The 22,315-nt window shown below is 33.6% G+C and overlaps 1 protein-coding gene across 1 annotated transcript in view; it reads right to left on the bottom strand.

Moving 5' to 3' along the window:
• Positions 1 to 415: 415 nt before the first annotated feature.
• The window catches only part of cntn3b (contactin 3b), a 119,718-nt gene continuing 97,818 nt past the window's right edge, over positions 416 to 22,315 (bottom strand). Inside the window, 7 exon segments of the mRNA XM_056460389.1 lie at positions 416 to 895; positions 3,352 to 3,460; positions 3,462 to 3,518; positions 7,049 to 7,161; positions 12,031 to 12,217; positions 17,054 to 17,163; positions 19,406 to 19,640. Coding sequence (XP_056316364.1) covers positions 801 to 895; positions 3,352 to 3,460; positions 3,462 to 3,518; positions 7,049 to 7,161; positions 12,031 to 12,217; positions 17,054 to 17,163; positions 19,406 to 19,640 — 906 coding nt within the window. The 3' untranslated portion in view covers positions 416 to 800.

Below are 22,315 nucleotides of genomic sequence, written 5' to 3' on the forward strand. Positions count from 1 at the left end.
TTGTCTTAAGACAGGGTTATTATAATTAAAACTAGAATCAAATATAGGACTGTAATATATATGGATTTACTTTTAGTTGAACCCATACCATTGATTCTATTTTTATTTGTTTAAAATGAAACAATGTTAACAATAACGAAAATAAATGATATATAATAAAGTGACCAAACCTTAAAATTAAATTAAAAGGAAAACATAAAATCTAAAAATAAAAATACTTTAAATAAAAAGTTAATAAATGATACTAAATAACACTTTTTTTAGAAGTATAAAAAATGTAAACACCAATAAAACAAGATCGGTTTACTTTTGTAAGAATATAATATAATATAATATAATATAATATAATATAATATAATATAATATAATATAATATAATACAATATAATATGAAATTAATTTTTCTTACCACATTTATTTATTCATTTTTTTCTTAAGCATAACAGTGATATCCTGTAGCGAGAAATGTCAATAGGGTTAGAAAATACCCAGAATTCATTACTGTTTATATATAGATTTTTTAAAATGTGGTTTTCCTTTAAATTACTTTATCTTATTTAATGATGCAAATAGGATCTTTCTCCAGATCTTCCCAAAAGCCTCAATCACTCTCTTGTGGGACTCGACCATGTTTACTAATGACGGATTCCAACATTCCCTTGACATTTCAATATCCGGCAGCTCTGTTTGCCAGAGCTGGAGAATTGCATCCGCTCAGACTGAGATGGGAAGCATAAGCATTGTTTGAGAGCAGAGCAGGAGTGGTTTTTGTTGTTGTTTTTTTCTTCTTCTGGTGAACATCAGGAGGCACTGAGTGAGGAAAGAGCACAGATGAGGAGTGGAGAAAGAGACAGTGAACACAGCCTTCCTGATCGAGATCCACGAGCACCCATACCTGGAGACAAACACATTCACATACATTAGAAAGCACTGTTTAACATCCCAAAGGAAAGAAAACCAGAACATTGACTTTCAAATGGCAGACAGCTCATTCCTCATTCAGACAGCTGTATGTAAAGCTCTCTATACAGTAGACATTTAAAGAAGAAAAAGTAGGGAATAAAAAGTAATAATAGAGGAAAAAATGTTATCCAGTTTTTATTTCCAGTAGTTTAGCTTGTTTTGTAATAAATAATAAATACGTACAAAAAAAAAATGTAGACAACAAAATCCATATCAGAGAATCACAACACATTGACAACTCGAAACCAGTTACCTAAAACCTGATTAGACCTAATACAGCTGTAATTGATTAATTAGGCAAGTCATTGGACAACAATGGTTTGTTCTGTAGCCAATCAAATAATAAAAAAAAATCTTAAGGGTGCTAATAATATTGACCTTACAATGATAAAAATAAATAAATAGAAACTGCTTTTACTACAGCCAAATTAAAAGAAATAAAACTTTCTTCAGACAAAAAAAATATATATATTAAATATAATATATAATAAAAATAATATAATATAATATAATATAATATAATATAATATAATATAATATAATATAATTAGGAATGGCTGACATGAAACTGACATTTCGACACAGTGTCGAGATCCCAAAGCACAAGTGTTTCGAAACACTTTTTTTGTGATGATCCGAAACACCCATTTTACATGACTAAGGTGATTCGAAACAACCAGGTCATGTGACTAAAGTGTTTCGAACACTAGTCACGCGACTGAAGCGATTGAAAGCATCAATCATTTCAGAAGCGTTCGAGAGCTGGCGAATCTGCGTTTAATTGACAGAGTCGGAAAAAAAACTCTATCTCATGTAGCCTAGTGGACCATGGTGTGCACAAGAGTAACTGTGCTGGCGAAAGTCCCGAGTTCGAAGTCCCGACTTGTACAAATACTTTGAATTATGACTTTGTTTAGTTAATAATGTTAATTTTTTATGACCAAAACAAGACACATTTAATCACAAAGTGCTCATCCGGATCTCAGACCAATGTTATTAAAACAAAACACGTTACAACGGAGCTTTTAAAAACTAACATCTATAGCTGATAACCCTGGATTCGAACCCGAATATCTCTCATGACAGTCAGTAACTCTCACCAAATCGCTGGAAACCTCAACTCTACATCGTGGGTATAATACCTCAATTAACTGTGTCTTTGCTGAAGCTGTTCCAGAGCAATACATAAAAATTTCATAAAGATGGGTTTCAAAGCTTTGACTGTTCAGTGTTTCATGAAGCCCTCGTTTTGCCCACCACTACATTCACAAAAATATAATATTGTAAGATTCGGGGTAGAACAGGGTGCGGATCCAAATGCAGTTTATTAGGAGAAATGTCAGGCAGGCAATCCAAAATCCAAAAGCATGGTCTCAAATACAATCGAGGGAATCTGGGCCAGGTGGTGGTGAGTGAAGTGCATAATAGGATCTGTAGTTCCTTAAAGTGGCAGATTTGTAGTTCTCCACCAGCAATGTACAAATGCTAGATCGCTGGTTGATCGTGACTAATATAATATAATATAATATAATAGATATAATATAATAATAATATAATATAATATAATATAATATAATATAATATAATAATATAATGTCTGTTAATCTATCTATTACATCTATAATACTTTAAAAAACAAAATCTATTATAAGAGAACACTAAATACAAAAATGAAAACCTTAAAATATGCCATAAAAAACATTTTTTCTTTATTTCATGCGCTTAAAATGCAAGTGAATAAAATTTAAGATGAGCCAAAACTGCAATTATATATCAATAATTCTAAAACAAGAGTGATAACACCTCATTAAAATAGCAAGGTTTCTACAGTATCTTAAAGTATAAATATTATTGTTATTGTTTTTATATTAATTATTACATGTATTATTGATATTGTAATTAATATTATTGTTATTAGTTTTGTTACTTAAAAATAAGTAATTCATTTTCATCTTAGGCTGATTTTATATTAAACGGCAGTACAAATGACAGTACGGGATATCACATATCAAATAGTTTTCACTCAAGAAAAGATGATATTATTTGTTTGTCACCAACTTACAACCCATTGACAGAAATGTGACACTCCTGTGACTATGACTTGCTAATGTTCTAATCTGTACAAGCAAGCTCTGTAAAAAAGAAGAGTGAAATCAAGCATGTTTTTATTGCCGAAGGAACTGGTGATTCTCCTTCATTATATGCCGCTGTTGCTCTGCGGTGGACAGAGACGGATAGCAGAGCAGCGTGCATTTCTTAAAAGGTCGCATTCTGTGACACTCTGAAAGACTGAAGCGAACGGAGCGAAATATTTAGCCGTCCAAATCGCCTGAATCCCCATTAAGAGCTGATCAATGGTGGCGGAAGAGGAAATAAAGGGGAACTCACTGAGCTGGTGGATGTGGATGGGTTCGCTTCCTTCCCCCAGACCCCCTTCACTGAGGCTCTTGATCTGGATGACGTAGTTGTCGTTGGGGTTGAGGGTCAGTTCAGCCGAGGGTTTTGTTGGTGATGATGGAGTACATGTCGTTATTCCGGTGTCTTCTGTACAGCACCTGCAGAAAGACCAAAAACCCTGGTATGTCAAAGATATCATTCAGCGTAATGAAAACTGAGCTTGTCAATCTATTCTTTGGAAATGACATTAAATAGATGTACTTTTTTTAATTGTAATTAGTCACTTGTATTTGTGGAAAAAGTAAGTCAAATGAAGATAATTCTAAGACATGACATTATTAAGCCATTGTAACTGACAAACTGGCCTCGCAAAAGTGCTCATTATTTTTTTCTAAATCAATTAGACTAATTAATGCAGCAAACTGACAGCTCCAATAAAGTTCAAGCTCAAACATTCAGTTTAACCATAATTAATGTCAAGATCAACCGTTCAAGCTATTTCAGTCACCATGGAAACTTTTCCGATCTTCATTCACAGCGATTCAACTTGCTTTATTGCAATATATATATACATACATACATATATACATACACATACATACATACAAAACAATCATATATATATATATATATATATATATATATATATATATATATATATATATATATATACATATATACATATATACATATATATATATACATATATGTATATATATATATATATATGTATATATATATATATATATATATATATATATATATATATATATACATATATGTGTATATATATATATATATATATATATATATATATATATATATATACATATATATATATATATATATATACATATATATATATATCTATATATATATATATATATAATATATGTATGTATATGTATGTATGTAGATATATATATATATATGTATGTAGATATATATTATATATATATATATGTATGTAGATATATGTATGTATGTATATATGTATGTATGTATTATATATGTATGTATGTGTGTGTGTGTGTGTGTGTGTGTGTGTGTGTGTGTGTGTGTGTGTGTATGTCTATATATATAACTTTGGAACCATGGAATGTTGTGACTGACCAATCAGAATCAAGTATTCCAGACAGCTGCGTTATATATAAAAATATATATAAATATTACTTTATTTTGATGGTGCCTTTTGCATTTTTTATTGACTATAGGTTACAATTTCAACTATATGCTGTCTGCTTAATAACTAGTAACTGCTGCCACTGCACCACCATCATGCATTCTCATGAAAACACTTTGCACGTACACTTCCACTAACCTCAAACGTGATGATGCAAAATCAACTTTTTGGAAGCTGTTTGGATAGAACTGTATTTAGGTATAGTGTGTCCACCAGGGGCGTAGCAACCGGGGGGACAGGGGAAACGTCCCCCTCACTTTAGCTAACAAGTGATTAAGGATGTAAACTTTTGGATTTCATACGGCTGCCCCCCCCACCCTTACACTTTTAAAATCTCCACTACGCCCCTGGTGTCCACTGTCATATTGGAATAATATAAACTCTTTTTTTTTATTTAGCCCCCGCAACATAATAAAGATGTGCAGTTTTCCCTGCCCACCGAATTGACTGACAGAAGCGTATTAACATTTCTTCGCAGTAAAGAGTATAAACATGTTCACAGAACAGGCTTTGCAAAAAATAAAATAAAATAAAAAATGGGATTTAAAGATCTCAGAACGCTCTGTGATCAGCTGCCCCTCAAGAATTTGTTTTAAAAGTTGAAAACATTTTTAAAATGATGCATGTTTGTAATAAAGTAATGACAGTAAAATCGCTATGTAATTCATAGCCACTGAAATTAGCTCAGCCGCATAGCATCAGTACAATATACAAGGAGCAACATCAATCATTTGCATTTAAAGGCAAAGGCTACAGCTACACGTGGAGGCCAAAATGGGCATTTTCTGCATTGTATAATAAATAAACTGATAGGCAATTTGAGCTGAAACTTTACAGACATATTCTGGACACACCCTTTAAAGTCTACTAATAATCTAATAGGAATTAGTTTGCATGTAGCTCCAATGTAACTTCAAATCAACAAAATGTATTAAAAGACAATCAAAATAACAAGATACCAAACTTTTGAATTGTCTTAAAGGGCACCTATTTTACCCCTTTTTCAATATTTAATATAAGTATTTTGTGTCTCCAGTATGTGTCTGTAAAGTTTCAGTTCAAAACACCCATTAGATTATTTATTAAAAACTTTCTGTATATTGGATATTTGATTTCAATTTTTTGTTGCCTGTGCCTTTCATGCTACGCTACGCTCTGTGTGTGCCTTCACGTAGATAAACAGCATAGTGACAGACACAAATGAAGCAGATCTTCCTTGCTACAGTAAGAACTTTTTCAATGGTTATTTGATATATTTGCTATCGAGTTAATTCAAGCCTTTCTGCAATGATGATTCACACACATTGTCGTTATAAACTTTGCACGTGCGTGCACATTTAGCTTTGCACTGTTTTTGCAAGGCAAATGTGACAGGATACATGTAAATATACACTGCTGTATGGGCATCCGTACAGGAACAAAACAAACCTGATTTAAGTCCATGAACCGGGATTGAAGCGTCTTCTTTTATAACTGTACTAACACTATGCGGCTGTGGTTATGAATTACATAACGAATCACGTCTTTATTAAAAATGCACTGTTTTAAAAAATGTTTTAAAATTTTAAAACTTATTCTTGAGTGGCAGATGATCACAGAGAGCTGAACAGGTCTTTAAATCCCAGTTGCTTTGCACACGTCCTGTCTTGTGGATATGATTATATGCGTTACTATGGAGACATGTTAATACACGGCTGTCAATCAATTCGGTGGGCGGGGAAACCACACAAATCCTGCAGGCAATTGGATCCTATTTTAACATCAATAAAAAAAAAAAAAAGAGATTTATTGTCTTGCGATCACTCCAATATGACTGTGAACACACTATACCTATAAACAGTTGTGTCCAAACAGCTTCCAAAATATGATTTTCATCATAGGTGCCCTCTAAAATAAAAAGTTATTTAAATTTACTTCATGCTTCGAGACATCATTCACACCAGCAGCCATTTAATATTCGGAGGTTCATTCACACAAGTGGTCTCTAAGTATAATCAACAGCAGTGATGTTTGACATAGCAAGTACTACTAATGATGCAAGAGGGACATATGCATATGATCATGAAAGGAGTTAAACATAGGTGATGCCCTGTTATTCCACATAATGTTTACTGATGCTAATGGCTAGTGCTTTTCCCCCGAGCTTCATGATTGTTTTCCCTTGTGTGGAAATTAGCAGTGTGAGAGCTGTTAATTGCATGCATGTATAATTAAGAGAGAGCGAGAGAGACATGGAATAGAATATGCTGTGCTCTTATCTAAAAAAAAACACACACAAATGAAGGGTTTTCAGGCATGTAACTGCCATATCTTTGTTGTTAAATGACTGAACCCGACAACCCTGATTATATATATCAATAGTATCAGATGCGAAAATGCAGTGTAGTTTCTGGTGTCATTGTTTGGCTGACAATGTTGGAATGGAGATGCTCAATGGACAACAAATTTATGTCTAGCGAAACTAGAAAAATATCTCAATCCATTTGTAAAGATAGCAACACTCACTATGTATCCAGTGACCTCAGATTCCGTTTCCAGAGCAATGACAGGATCCCACTGAAGGATGAGCTGAGAGCCAATCAGATTCCACTCTACATTCTGCGGAGGCTGTCCAGGTGCTGAGCATATAAAGCAAAATAAGGAAAGAACGTATTTATGTTGCGCAATTATATTCAATTCAAAAGAAGACAAGTAAATTGAAGAGCTGTGCAACTGGTTATTAAAATACTGCAATATGGAGTCAAACAACTATTCATTTAATCTCCAAAAGAATAATTTTGGATACATCTAGAATGTAATCATTCATATCTATACTTTACTCAGAGCCGCTGACAAGTATAGTCATGAAACAGCCTTCACCTTTACTAATTTTAAACACATATTTGTTACATTTCTGCATTACAAGGAGTCAAATTATCAATTGGATAAAATCGTTTATAGATAGACACTGACTATGTTTTCATGGACATCAGTAATCAGATTATTTTTCCTTATCTGATTAAGACAATAATACAATTAAGGTGTTTACATGAGTTGCTTTTGAATGTTCCTTTCATGATCTTGTTTTACATGTTATAACACATAGATCGATTAATGTTGTTGCATCACCACGCTATCCATGTTTCCTCTGGAGTTTCATGTAATTTCGAATGGTTAATTAGCATTTTTTTGACATTAACTGTAGTTTGGCAGTTTCACTTTCATTCAGGAACATTTCATGCATGCCCTCATGACAAACTGAGGTACATATTGGATGCGTGTATGAAGGTGGGTGAAAGAGTGTTGTTTTGATGGAATTTGATACCGCACACCGAATGGAAGAAAAAAAACCCCTCCATATTCTGTGGTGCATGTGGTCCTTTACAGTACATACTCCGTTGGTGCTGAGAATAGTGTCAAACAGATGTGTGTGTATAGACTATCCTGTTGCAAAATGCACCAATATCCGTCACAATGGTAATGCTGTGTTCACACCAGACTAAACCAGAATAAATTGCACTATTTTCACGTAAATAGACGCAAGAACATTTTGAGTTTACTCACTTGATTCAGATTCACTTCATGGGCAGGGATTCTGTCTGCCTGGTGACTCTAGTGTCATTGCTAAATGGCTAAAAAGGATTTTATTAAGAGAATAGCTGTGTTTATGTGATTTAGCAATGCTGAAATACAGCGTATTTTTGTTTGGCACCATGTCGGAGTCCACTAGATCCTTTCAGAGGTGCACCCAGCTCATAAACTCATGAGTATGAGAAGTTCATAACCTCCTCCAGAAAATATACTTGGATGATGGAGGCTTTCAGCAGTGCTTTAGACTGGATAACAGTTCATCAAACTGGGCTCGGCTCAATGTCGGTAAGAGGATTTCCCCGGGACACCAACAACAGGCACTACGTCATAATCACTTCCCTACAAGAGCAAGCTCATGATTGGTAAACGCGGCGCGAATGTCTGCTGAAGTTCACATTTTCCAACTTGAGCTGCTTCAGTCTCATGAATCGTGTCATTCGCACGAAATGTGCCATAGGCTGTCTATTCACGTCTTTTTATTAACTAAACATCTAAATCACTTGAGGTTGATGGTGTAAACTCAACATAATGGCATAATTAAGGTGTTTACATGTCTGTACTGCACTTCAATAAGGCGACAAAAATAGGCATACTCCACATGTCTTAATACTCTTAATCAGAGTATTGACTTAATCGTATTAATATTGGATTATTGGTGTCCATGTAAACATACTCACTGACATTCATTGTATTTATCAACTGAGGATTGTATCAATTACATGGTTATACAAGTAGACAACAAGTTCATGTAAAAAGTGTATTTTTCATCCATTCATTCACTTTTGTTTTTGATGAAAATGGCTGATTTATCTGGCAGTGAAACAAGCGAAATCTTTAAATGTTGGTCACTGACTGATCATGCAGAGATTTGTTCATAGACACAGATTGATCCATTAATGAAGCAAGAAAAGTCTTTACAACTGAGTCATTGAATCGTTTATTAAGAGATTGGTTCAAAAATACTGATCAAGTTATAAAGCAGGTCTTTATGAATGAGTCTATGAACAATTTAATCAAGACATTTGTTCAATTTGAATTTTATAAATGGAGTCATTGAATCATTTATTGAAGAGGTTCATCCAATATTCTGATTCACCCAGTAATTAAATGTGTTATGTTTTTATTCATGAGTCACTGAACCATTCATTCAAAGTTTTTTAAGATGCTGATTCATTCACTAATAAATCAATTTTAGTGTTTTTAATTGATAATTCATGTGATTTGTTCATTAAGCTGATTCATGTAGCAGGTTTGTGTTTGTTTTGAGTGTGTCATTAAATTATTAATTCATTTATTCATTCAAGAGAAAAAAATGTAATGCAAATTGATAAAACAAGCTTTTATGGTCCCATCATTGAATCATTTATTAAATAGTTCATAGTTCTTGTTCGTCCTGTAATTGAACAAGTCACTGTGAACATAATTTTAAATATCAATAAAAAAATTGATTCAGTAAGTTGATTCATTCAGTAATGAAACAAGTTTGAATGAGTCACTGAAATATTCATTTAAGAGCTTCATTCAAAAAGGCCCAATTTGGTAATTGTTGCGAAACAAGTCTTTGTTAGTCTTTGAATCATTTGAATCATTAATTTAAGAGATTTTAAAACAAATGAATTTGAATTATTTACAATATTTATTTTTTTAAAAGACTGCAACAATGAACATTTTCTTATACTTCTAGTAAACTACATGCTATTTTGTTTTATTTAGAATAATGAGATACTCGCTTTTGTGTATATAAACATTGCTATTCTCAGTAAAGAACAACCGAAGAGTTCAGATGCAAAAGCCTTCTAATATCATGCAAAACTTTCTTCTAAAATGAGCATTTTTCTATTGCTCCTGTGTGTAGGTTTACTTATTTCACTGTTATGACAATGAATGGATTGTTTTTTATTGCCTTTTAAATAAAATAACTGAACACGAACAGGAGCAACGAGAAAAATTTTCATTTTGTTAGAGAAATTCAGATGGCTTTTGCATAACTCTTCAATTGGTTAATTGGTTAAATTTCTTTATTTTGCTTTCACATCTTGATGTCTCTTTAGCTTTTCTAAAAGCTGTTCATGCCTTTTTTTCCAGGTCAATGTCTGCAGCTTTTAAATGCTGTATAAATAAACATGACTTTTTTTTGACAACTACAAAAATAGACGGTTGAAAGCTCTTTCATTTTTGAAAAAAAAAAAAACCTCCTTAAAGCTTCAGCTGTTTCTGTGAAAAGTTTTACTATCAACACAAGAAGAAATGTTTATGTGCACATAATGATCTGTCCAAAAGTTTTGAATTTTTCACAGGCATAGCTCATCGCACAAATCTACAACTAGATGCCTCAAGCAAAATGCCTTTGAAGGCGTTTAAAGGTTTAACGATACCTAAAGAAATTAGAGTCTATTCCTGCTTCAGCAACAATCATTTTGTTTGCAGCACTAGTCAGCTGATACAGTGAAACATAGCTGCAAATCAACATTGAAATGCTATCAACGACCTAATGATTACAGAGAAATTATATTAAAGCCAAGATTAATACACAGTTCATTGTTGACAGCCTTGCATCACCCAATTACAAAAGCACACATCAAATAAATGTCTTAGCCACTTACGATAACATCATGGTTTTTTTTTATTTTTTACAAAGTATCTAAAATTCATTTAAGAGCTTCATTCAAAAAGGCCCAATTTGGTAATTGTTGCGAAACAAGTCTTTGTTAGTCTTTGAATCAAAGACTATCTAAAATCTATTTTGAGATTCATGTTTTTTTTTATTTGTATTATTATTTATTTATTCTTGTTTAATCACCTCCTTCGAATGTTATCACTTGATTGAATGGGATTTATCAGTGGTAATTAGCTGATAGATATGGGCCACCTTCTGCGCCTACTAGTTATCATCCATCGACATGGTTAATCAGCCATACTAATAGTGAAGACTCCAGATCCAGATCTGTTTTTACATTACTGTTGTGGTAGGGGTAGATGTTAATAAAATACAACTATTGGGAAATTTAATAAATAATATAAATAATTATCGTGGCTAATCAGCTATACTAATAGAGAAGACTGCAGATCCAGATCTGTTTTTACATTACTGTGACGGTTGGGTTTATGGTTGGGGTAGGGGTAGACATTAATAAAATGCAATTACTGGGAAATTTAACAAATAATATAAATAATTCTTGTTAACTTCCAGCCTTGGCCGTATGTGATTTATAGCTGATTAACTATGTGGATAGATAACAGCCTTCTGAGCCTACTAGTAGGCGCAGAAGGCCCCTACTGGCCCATATCTATCAGCTGATAACCACTGATAATGCCTATTCAATCGAGTGATAACATTAAAATTGGCTGTTATTAATTGCACCGTGGGACCTTGATCTTTCCTCCAACTTTTGATGTTGAAAAGTTTGAAAATGTGACTTACTGACATTTCTTAATAATTTGATGTGATCTATTGTCTGCTTTGGTGTAGTAAATTATTATACAAAAACATGGTAATAAACTGCTAGTACTTTTTACTTCTACGAATTTTTCATCAGAAGTCAACAGGACATAGATCAACATCCTATTATACAATTCACAACTGTAAATAAACAGAAGAAAACCTGTAAATCATGAAATATGTAATCTGTTAATTACAAATTTTTGTGGTGTAGGAAGCATTTATAACATGGTTTTATGAAGCCGCCTTGAGTTTTTAGCAAAATGGCAGGCAATATCTAATAGCTAAACCTGCATTAACATAATCATATAATATTCGATTTAATCATTTTGCATGCATTATTGTTTCCAGAAAACACAATATAACTTTGACTTAGTTGTGATATCAAGTTAGTAAGTCATAATTTTGAGTTAAGTCATAATTGTGTTGATTGTGTATTTCAAAAAATGCCTGATTGCAAAAAATGGGCCTTACTTACGTGGTTTTTTGGTTGTAATGTTAACTGGTGCAGACTGTGGGCCGGTTCCTGCAGTATTGAATGCACACACCGCTAGGTAATATTGAGTGTTCCCCTGCAGGCCGCTGACATTCACTGCTGTGTAGTTTCCAGTGATCCGCACTTTACCCACTGTATCCGGCTTGGTGTCATCTTCCCAGTACACCACCTGTTCACCAGGACACACAACAAGGGCATTTTATATATCCTTGACTGTGATTTAGATGTAAACAGCTCTGTGCCAGAACAATTACACACTCCTGTAACCCGCTGTGACCCTAAATATGCAAATTTTTGTCAAAAGACGTGCTACTACACAAATAGGTTTTTGGCATGTTTTTTTTAACTAAAAGGATTGCTAGTGGGAAATGTTAATTGGTTTTACAATGTTTAGTAAAATCTACAAAGCTAAATTCTAACATAAATAAATAAATAAATAAATAAATAAATAAATAAATAAATAAATAAAACGATAATAAATCTGCCGAATATATATGGCAGTTCACTCTCAGATGATCCGTGGAATAGCATTCTCAGTCAGGTTCACTCATCATCCATATGTGCTCTACATTCTCTTCTTCAGTTTGAAATAGTACATAGAGCTCATATATCTTAAATTGAGCTAAATTAGCTCAAATATTTCCTTGTGTTAGTTCTTTGTGTAATAGATGCCAGGCCGCTGAGGGTACTTTAATGCACACAGTTTGGATTGCCCTAATATAGAAACCTTTTGGAGATCAATATTCAATACCCTTTCTGTTGTGCTTCAATATAGATTAGAGCTGGAACTACTTCAGCCATTATTTGCAGTCGCCCCAGAAAACTCATGTTTATCTACGTCAAAGTGTAAGATTCTTGCCTTCTCTTCTTTATTAGCATGCAGAGCAATTCAGCTCAACTGGAAAGATCCCCTTCCACCCTTTTTTATACAATGCACCAGAGAGATGATGTCTTTACATTGGAAATATTTAGATAATCTTTAAGAGAACCGGGTAAACTATTTTATAAGATATGGCAGCCTTTTAATGATTTTGTTGACCATATTAAGTAATGCAAGTCATGTTTTGTTTTATTCTTGGTAAGGGGTATAGGGTTTGTGAATGGGTATATTTATTCAAAAAATATATATGGCATGATATTTCTAATGAGACTGCCAACATGTCTTGAGAATATTCAGTTGAGAATAACACAAGAATAAATCTAGAATCAATAAAATAAAATAAATACATTTAGGAAATTGATACACATATTTCTTGACCTTCATTTAACGGAACTTAAAAGCATGATATCTCTGGCTGTCTGGAGATATGATATTCTTGTGAAAATGATTCTCTTGAGGATATGAAATTTCAATTAACTTTTAGCTGTGTGCTAGGTGAGAAACAATTATACAGCGGAAATGAAATAATCAATTATTAACCTCAGGTTATATGTTATATCAATATTGAGGCATTAAGTACGGGAAGATTTAAGCCAATTTAAAGATGAGACCATAATGAGATCCATCTAAGGGAGGCAAATTGCTGATTTATTTCTTTTCTACTTTTTGCTCTCTGGAAGTGTTTTTCTCTGCTTCTTTTCTCAGAACGTGATAACATTTTCAGCATCATTACTTTGTTTTCATTGTCAAGACTCTTCAGAAATCTTAGTCACTGAACTTTTGAAAAGTAATGTGTATATTTTATCATATTTTAAAAATAAAATGTTTGTGGTTTAGGAAAGGAGAAGACTTAATCTGTGCTAAATTGAAAGTAATCTCAGAAAATCATCTTGTTGTTGATGAACTGTAATGTGAAGCGGATGCTGACAAGAGGGCTACGGAACCAAATGCAGGTTTATTAAACAGAGATGGTCAGGCAAGCAATGGTCAACACGGGCAAACAGATGAATACAGGCAATCCAGAGTCATAGTTGAATGATTAAAACAGGCAGGCAACAGACAACGTAAACAAACAAAACAAAGCAAGGTTCAAACACAGAATGCAAGGCAAGGAAAATGTCTCGTAATGTTCACTAACACTACACTGCAAGATTTCTTTGTCTTGTTTCTAGTCCAAATATCTAAAACTTATATCAGGAAGAATTTTCTAGACAAACAAAACATTTTGCCAATATTAAGTGAGTTTTTTCCTAAAACAAGCTAAATAATCAGCCACTGGGGTAAGCAAAATAATCTTATGTCAAATGGAAAAACAAGATTATTTTGCTTACCCCATTGGCTGATTATTTAGCTTGTTTTAAGGAAAAACTCACTTAATACTGGCATATTATTTCTGAAAACAAAATATTATGCTTTGCTTGATATTTGAATTAGAAACAAACAGCAGTTTCCAGTGAGTGTGCTGGCAAAATGCTTGAGCAGTTTAGTGATAACTTATAGGTAACTAATAGGAAAAATGCACACATATTGCATTACTGGACTCTTTTGGTCATCACTGTCTGGTTTTTTTCAAGAGGAAACACAGTGATGTTTTTTTTTTTAAAACTGAAATTTTCCATTTCAAATATTGTAGGGGCTTCAAAGCAGCACAAATAAATGATATATGCAGCATACAGCGCGGTTCCTTGATCCATGCCGCTTTGATTCGATCCTCACTAACCAAAGACGAGACAAAAATAAAACCTAAAAAGTTTCCCCTCATCTAGAATCCGGTGACATGATAGTTCTATTCTTTCCAGACAATATGGGCGCTGCCATGGCAACGTGGCGGTTTTGTGCCGCAGGGCAGGGGTGACAGAGATGGAGAGAGTGGCTTGTGAGAAAGCGCGACTCTTTTTGCATTCTTGAAAGGCCAGTGGAGAGCTTTCATCCAGCTTCTGAGAGCGGCAGACATTTAACAAAGCATCCGCGCTATCTAAACACTGCCATTCTCCATGTCTGAGGTGGCATGGGAGAGGTGACAAGCAATTTTAATAATTGCTCCAGATCCGGATCGCATTATCAGAGGAAAAACATGACATTCAGCGTGACCAATAACGGGAAGACAATATGAATCAAACCTTATATCTGAGGACACTTACAGAGGGTTCAGCCCTGTATTTTTGAATGAGTTGTTGATTGATGCATTCATACATTCATTTCCCTTTAGCTTCTTCCCTTTATTCATCAGGGGTGGCCACAGCGCAATGAACCACCAATTTATATTTTACACAGCGGATGCCCTTCCAGATGCAACCCAGTACTGGAAAACATCCATACACACTCATTCACACGTACACTACAGCCAGTTTAGTTTATTCAGTTCACCTATACCGCATGTCTTTGGACTGTGGGGGACAGCGGAGCACCCAGAGGAAACCCACGCCAACACGGCGAGAACATGCAAACTCCACACACAAATGCCAACTGACCCAGCCGGGACTCGAACCATCGACCTTCTTGCTGTGAGGCGACAATGCTAACCACTGAGCTGCCGTGTCGCCCGTTATTGATTCATTTAATAAAATTGAGATTTGTTCAAATAATATTTGGACAATATTAAAATATTTAAAATGATAGACTGCAGCATATTAAGCGTGTCTAGTAGTAAACGAAAAAGTAACGTGGGACTATAGTAACAAAGCGGATTTATTAATTTTTTTTCCCCAAAGCCCATTGCATCAAAGCCACAACATTTACTTTCCAGGCTATAATAGCACATTCAGCATGCAACCCTTGGTGGAGCTGCCAAATTTCAGCTGATTTCGGGACCGTGTCCCGCGGTTAGCTTTTTTTCTCATTACAAGCTGAGTTTCTCTTTTCATGTGTCGCACTAATGATCAGTCTACAGGTTATTTACTGCAATAACACATTCTTGAGTTTGAAATGACTGAGATTTTCAGTTTGACAGTAAATCAGGTTTAAATGGCAAGAGTTCTTGTGGGGACAAATTTATCAGTCCCATTGCTAATAGACAAACCTTATTTTTCACTTCTACATTAGAGTTTGCAGTATTTGGATTTAGATGTTTTTAAAAAATGTATGCATATTGCCAATAATAATAAAAAAATACTCAAAAAACTTTGAAAAATTAAAAACTTTGCTTTGTTGGATTGCTTTTGATGGAGCTGAAATAAAAAAAAGAAAATGCACTTTAGCTTTTTGGCAAAAATGAAGGACCTAATATGTTTGCAGTTAACATTAACAAGGTCATAGTCAGATATATTTAAAATAAACAAGATTAAGCCAGTAAATCTAGCAAATATTATCGTCCCTGCTGTTGCGGTCAAAAGTAACAATGTGAAACTTTTGTTTAAAGTAAAATTATGTTAAACTTGTTTTACATTGTTACAAAATAACACCTGACTTTGATGAAGCACTCCTGTGAGTTAGTAACAACAGCAAAAACATATTTCTGCTAAAAACATTATGTTTTAAAATGAGGATTCTATGAACAATGTTACTTTTGTCCCCTCTCTCCCCGAACTTGCCCACGACGTAAATTACTTTTTTGTATTTAATTTTGTTGTCTATTCAGAATTGTGGGAGAATCGTGATCTCTTTTAAACAAACAAACAAACAAACAAACAAACAAACAAACAAACAAACAAACAAACAGAATAATAAAAAAAATAAAACAACAAAAAGTGTTCCTCAGTTTATCCACAATTGTGCATTTCTACACCTAAAAAAGCGGAGTAGTCCAGTATTTTTACAACATAGATAACCGTATCAGCTACATTTCCCCTACTATTTTTTAATACCTCAGCTTCTAGTGGACTTTAAATTGTTCTAATTGTTATGCAAACAAAAACTTAAAGAATTAAACTAGAAAAATGTAAAACAGACTAATTCGTTTGCATTAGTTGACTGTTGGACCTCGCTTGCAATCTCGAAACTACAGTAGAGAGCTTTCATCCAGACATTTAACAATGCAGCGACTCTATCTAAACACTGCCGTTCTCCATGTTTGAGGAGACATGGGAGAGATCAGAAGTACTTTTAATAATTGCTCAAAATCTGTATTACCAAAGAGAAAACGTGACATTAATGGTGATGAACAAGAAGTCAATATATGAATCAAACCTCATATCCGAGGACTCTTTCAGTAATGGATGCGATGGGCTCCCAGGTAACCTCAATGTCTGCGGCCGACAGGCTTTTTGCTGACACTTTCTCCGGTGCTATGCTCGGCACTGTGGAGGAAAAGAGAAACGCTGAGGCTCTTATTCAAAAAGCGCTTTACACAGCCGATGAAGTAAAATTGGATTAAGCCGGAAAACGAAGCCCGGGTCTCACCTAAGAAAGAAAGCCCTACTTCATTTCAATGGGAACTGTGACTGACAGAGAAGGAGACAATCTGCTGGGCAAATTCAATTAACACTCCAGCATGCGAATAGGCCTGTAAGTGTCGAGCGGGATTTGTTGTAACTTATAGCCGCAATAACTAATATAAGGTTGTCATTGGCAGCTTGAACGAGGTAGGAGGGGCCGAAGCTGTCTCAATCAACTTATTCCATTATTCTCATTCAAGGTCACACCTGTATGTGTGAAGGGAGGGAACCGAGAGTGTTTGAGGACGTGAAGGGACTGCTGCTGAGTCTGAGAGTTTAACTCCATGGGCTGTGCACCGCTGACTGACCTGCATTAGTATGTATGACTGATTAGGTCAGTAAGCAGACTATTAGGCTTACATGTAGGATTAGCTATGGCTTTTGTATTGTTTTCTATTGTAAATGTTTGCTTTTTGTTGTCGGAAATCACAGTGTTGTGGATGAAATTAACAATCATAAAGATGGCATGTTTGAGTCTGATCAGATCAGATTCACCGAAGTGAATTAACGTACATACAAAGAATGAAAAATTCTTGCAAAGTGTCTACTTTAGTGTTTCAAAATACTTTGGGGAAAATAAAACATCAAAATTATCTTCCACCATCATTCAGCATATACATTTTTTTCAATATATAAAAGAATAGATGATCATACAAACTGTTTATTGTAAATATTTTCCTTTTTTTGTTGGAAATCACAGAGTAGCAGATACAATTAGCAATCGCATTGGTCAAGGATAAAATGTCTGATCAGATCAGATATACAAAAGTGATTTTATTTACATTCATTCATTCATTTTCCTTCAGCTTAGTCCCTTATTTATCAGAGGTCGCACAGCAAAATGAACCACCAGCTATTCCGGCATATGTTTTACGCAGTGGAATGCCTTCCAGCAGCAAACCAGTACTGGGAAACATCCATACACTCTCGCATTCATACACACACAAGGAGAACATGCAAACTCCATACAGAAATGCCAACTTGCCCAGCTAGGACTCGAAACAGCGACCTTCTTGCTGTGAAGCTACAGTGCTAACTACTGAGCCACCGTGGCGTCCAATTTTATTTACATACAAATGATATTAAATGCTCGCAAAATAGTCTACTTTAGTGTTTCGAAATACTTTGGTGAAATGAAATGTCAGAATTATTTTCCACCATCATTTAGCATATACATTTTTTAAATATAGAAATGAATAAATGATCATACTAAACTGTATTATTTTTTAAACTAATCAAACATATTTATGGAAAATGGGTGAAATAGTTTAAAGCATAGTGACTAACCATAAAGAAGTCAAATTAAAAATGCATGACAGTCATTCTTTTTTTTTTGCTAAATAAATCATACAGGACATGTTCTAATGTACTGTATCATTGCCATTCTAATGTACAGTAGCAAGGTTTTTTCTTGGAAACTTTTGACCCACATAGTGTAATTTAAAATTTTTTAATCATATAAAATGCTAAATGTATAAAAATAGCAAGATAATTTTCTTATTTGACTTGAAGTATATCTGAAATTAAAATATTAATAGTACTGATAAATATTACATTCGCATAGTAATACCATATCAACCACATAGCAACTAAAATCACTTACAACACCCCTTCTATAATAATAATTATAATAATAATAACTATAATAATAAAAGGGTTAAAAATTAACAGGGGTGAAATTACCCATGATAATTTTTTTATTTAAAACTATGTATAATAAAAATAATCAGCAAATTGGTCAAAAAATGTAGTTCGAAGAATAGTGGCAATGTATAAAATTTAAAAAATGCGAGTTCATTAATATTTTGGGGTTGTGAGGTGTTACTTTAATTTGTGTACTAAATAAGTCTGACAAGATTTTTGATAATTTTAAATAATAAAAAACTGTGTAACAGCTAATTGTTTTACTCTCAACAAAACAAATTAATTAAATTAAGCAATAATGTATAAAATAAATTCATAAAGTAGAAAATCTATTACTACTTTATTCATTGATGTTTGAAACCCCCTTTCATCTTTCCGTCTGACCCAAATATGGGCTAAAAATCTGTTTAAATAATTACCTTTATTTAAATAAGGAAAACATTTGAAATCACTACTGTACCTTCCTCTGCGGAGAACACAGTTGCAATAGTGCTGAAAGGTCCTTCCCCGCGGTTGTTGAAGGCTCCCACTTTGACGTTGAATGGTGAGAACGGTGGGATGGTGTCATTGCGGAAAACATAGCGGGTGAGGCTGGGTGCTGAAATCACCACACGGGTCCAAGTCACCATTCCCACTGGCCGGAAAGCAATGATATAACCAAAGCCCTCTCCGTTCTGCAACTCCTCTGGAACAGGCTTAGAGTGGAACACAAAACTATAGTGATATTAAAACAAATTGAGGTCAACAAACCAACTGACCCACATGACAACAGGGCTTTTTTAGCACTTTTTATGCCATTAAATTGTTAGGTTACATTCTAAAAATAAACCCAAAAATAAACTGCTGCATTGTTACAACACAAATTTGGTTCTAATATGGACAAACCTATCTGCTGGGTTCATTTTTTTAATTGATTGGTTGTGTTAATCCATATTTTAGCCAAATTTGGGTTGAAATAACCAAATTTTTTAGCTACAATACGTTTACATTACAGTTATTTAGCCATAAACTGAAACTTTTTTTTTTCTTTTGTTTTAAATAATAAAATAAATGAAATGTTTTGAAAAAAAAACATCCACATACCCACATCTGCTTAAACAGCCAAAAACGCTGTACTAGGTATGCCAGGCCAGAATTTGCCACCTGATTATTAGAGCCAGACAGAATCTGTGCATCTGAGGAATTTTCAGCTATTTCTGTGCAGAATTTTGTAAAAAAATCTGCGGATTTACTGAATGTGGCATTATTTTGGAAGTATTGTAACTAAAAACTAAATTTATGAAATAAAAATATATGAAAAAAATATATGAAATAAAAAATAAGATCTTTTTAACGTTTATTTAATGTTTACAATTAAATCCAAATACAATTAGATCCACTTATGTGGTAAACAAAGCAAGTCTCTCGTATAATATACAGTGCTCAGCATGTATGAGTACATCTCATTTTGAAAATAAATATATTTTTTTCCATTTCTCAGTGAATGTGGGTAATATATATTGGTGCATTTGAACAAAACAGGTTTATTAAACAGATATATTTATTAAAATAATATTTTAGTCACAGAACATCTTTAGAAATGGAAAGATAATACATTTAAATTCATGCAAAATATTGCACAAACTACAAGATTTCAACAAAATTGTATATATATTTTTTCTCTTGATTTTTGCTACATTTGAAAATGTTATTTAATATTTTTCCCTAACATACATTTGGGTTACTAGTTTTTGAACATTATTTTAAGTTATTTTGTTATATAAGCTCCAGATTTGGAGTTTGGACTAATCTAATATATATGCACAAATATAATATTGTGAAGCATCCTATAGAAAATATTAATTTAAATGAGAGATTTGTGGGGGTGTACTTATACAGTTAAAGTCAGAATTATTAGCCCCCCTGATTTATTAGTCCCCCATTTTTCCCCCCAATTTCTGTTTAACGGAGAGAAGATTTATTCAATACATTTCTAAACATAATAGTTTTAATAACTAATTTCTAATAACTGATTTATTTTATCTTTGCCATGATGACAGTAAATAATATTTGACTAGATATTTTTTTCAAGAGACTTCTATACAGCTTAAAGTGACATTTAAAGGCTTCTAGGTTAATTAGGTTAACTAGGCAGGTTAGGGTAATTAGGCAAGTTAATGTTTAATGATGGTTTGTTCTGTAGATTATCGAAAAAAAAAATTCTTTAAAGGGGCTAATAATTTTCACCTTACAATGGCTTTTAAAAAATTAAAAACTTTTTATTCTAGCCAAAATAAAACAAATTATTATTATTATTATTATTAGCATTATTATTATTATCATTATTATTATTATTATTATTAAACAAATAAATAATTATAATATTATCAGATATACTGTGAAAATTTCTTTGCTCTGTTAAACATAATTTGGGAAATATTTAAAAAAGAAAAAAGAAATCTAAGGGGGGGCTAATAATTCTGACTTCAATATAATTCTGAGCACTGTACATATCTACTAAAAGACAGAAAATATTACTTTACAAACTGTATTGTAAATAAATCAGATGAACATTTTCATATTAGTCAATAATATCACTGAAATTAATTTAAAAGCTGAATAAATTTAAATTTACACACATTTACACAAGTAAATCAATAAATAGACTCAATGGTGGGCTAAATATCTGCGGATTTCTGCGCACGCAGATTCTGTGTGGGCCTACTTATAAGTAATCAGTGTAGGGAAGGTGTGTAATCATGTGGTCAGAACACAAACGAGTCGCAGGTAATAAAGTATTAAGCGTTTCTCCCAAAGTAAAGTCCGTCTGCCAGGTCCATGCAAAATTCCAGCAGGTGTCTGTAGCTCCGCTCACTCTCCGCCTCTTTGCCCTTGTTTGGTATCCCGCCGTGGGTGCAATGACATGCGAACAAAATGGCGACGGTTGGCCGCGCCTACTTGTAACTTCATTTGCGCTCTTCAGAAACCTATGGGTGACATCATGGAAACTATGTCCATATATTTTACAGTCTATGGTATAATCCCTCATATTCTGGCTTCTCTTCAAGCTAATAATGGATACTGTTTGAATTTAATTTTTTTGTTCTACAATGCGCTTGGTTAGCCTACAGCCGAAATAAGGAACTGTTCAGGGAAAAAGGGACTTTGCTGGAAAAGACGAGACATCTGGTCAACCTTATGGGAGACTAAACAAGGCTATTCAAAACTCTGATTGAGCTAAAGCAGCTCTGAGCCATAGTTTGGCTGTGTCACTGTTTTTGAACAGCGGTGAAGCGAAAGGAATACTTCACAATATCAACATGCGAAAGCATAGCGTAAAGAGGTGTTTCCCGCGTCATGCTGCAAATACATTTTTTCAGCCAATCAAAAA

The sequence above is a fragment of the Danio aesculapii genome, chromosome 6 (genome assembly GCF_903798145.1).
Source record: "Danio aesculapii chromosome 6, fDanAes4.1, whole genome shotgun sequence".
Taxonomy (NCBI): Eukaryota; Metazoa; Chordata; class Actinopteri; order Cypriniformes; family Danionidae; genus Danio; species Danio aesculapii.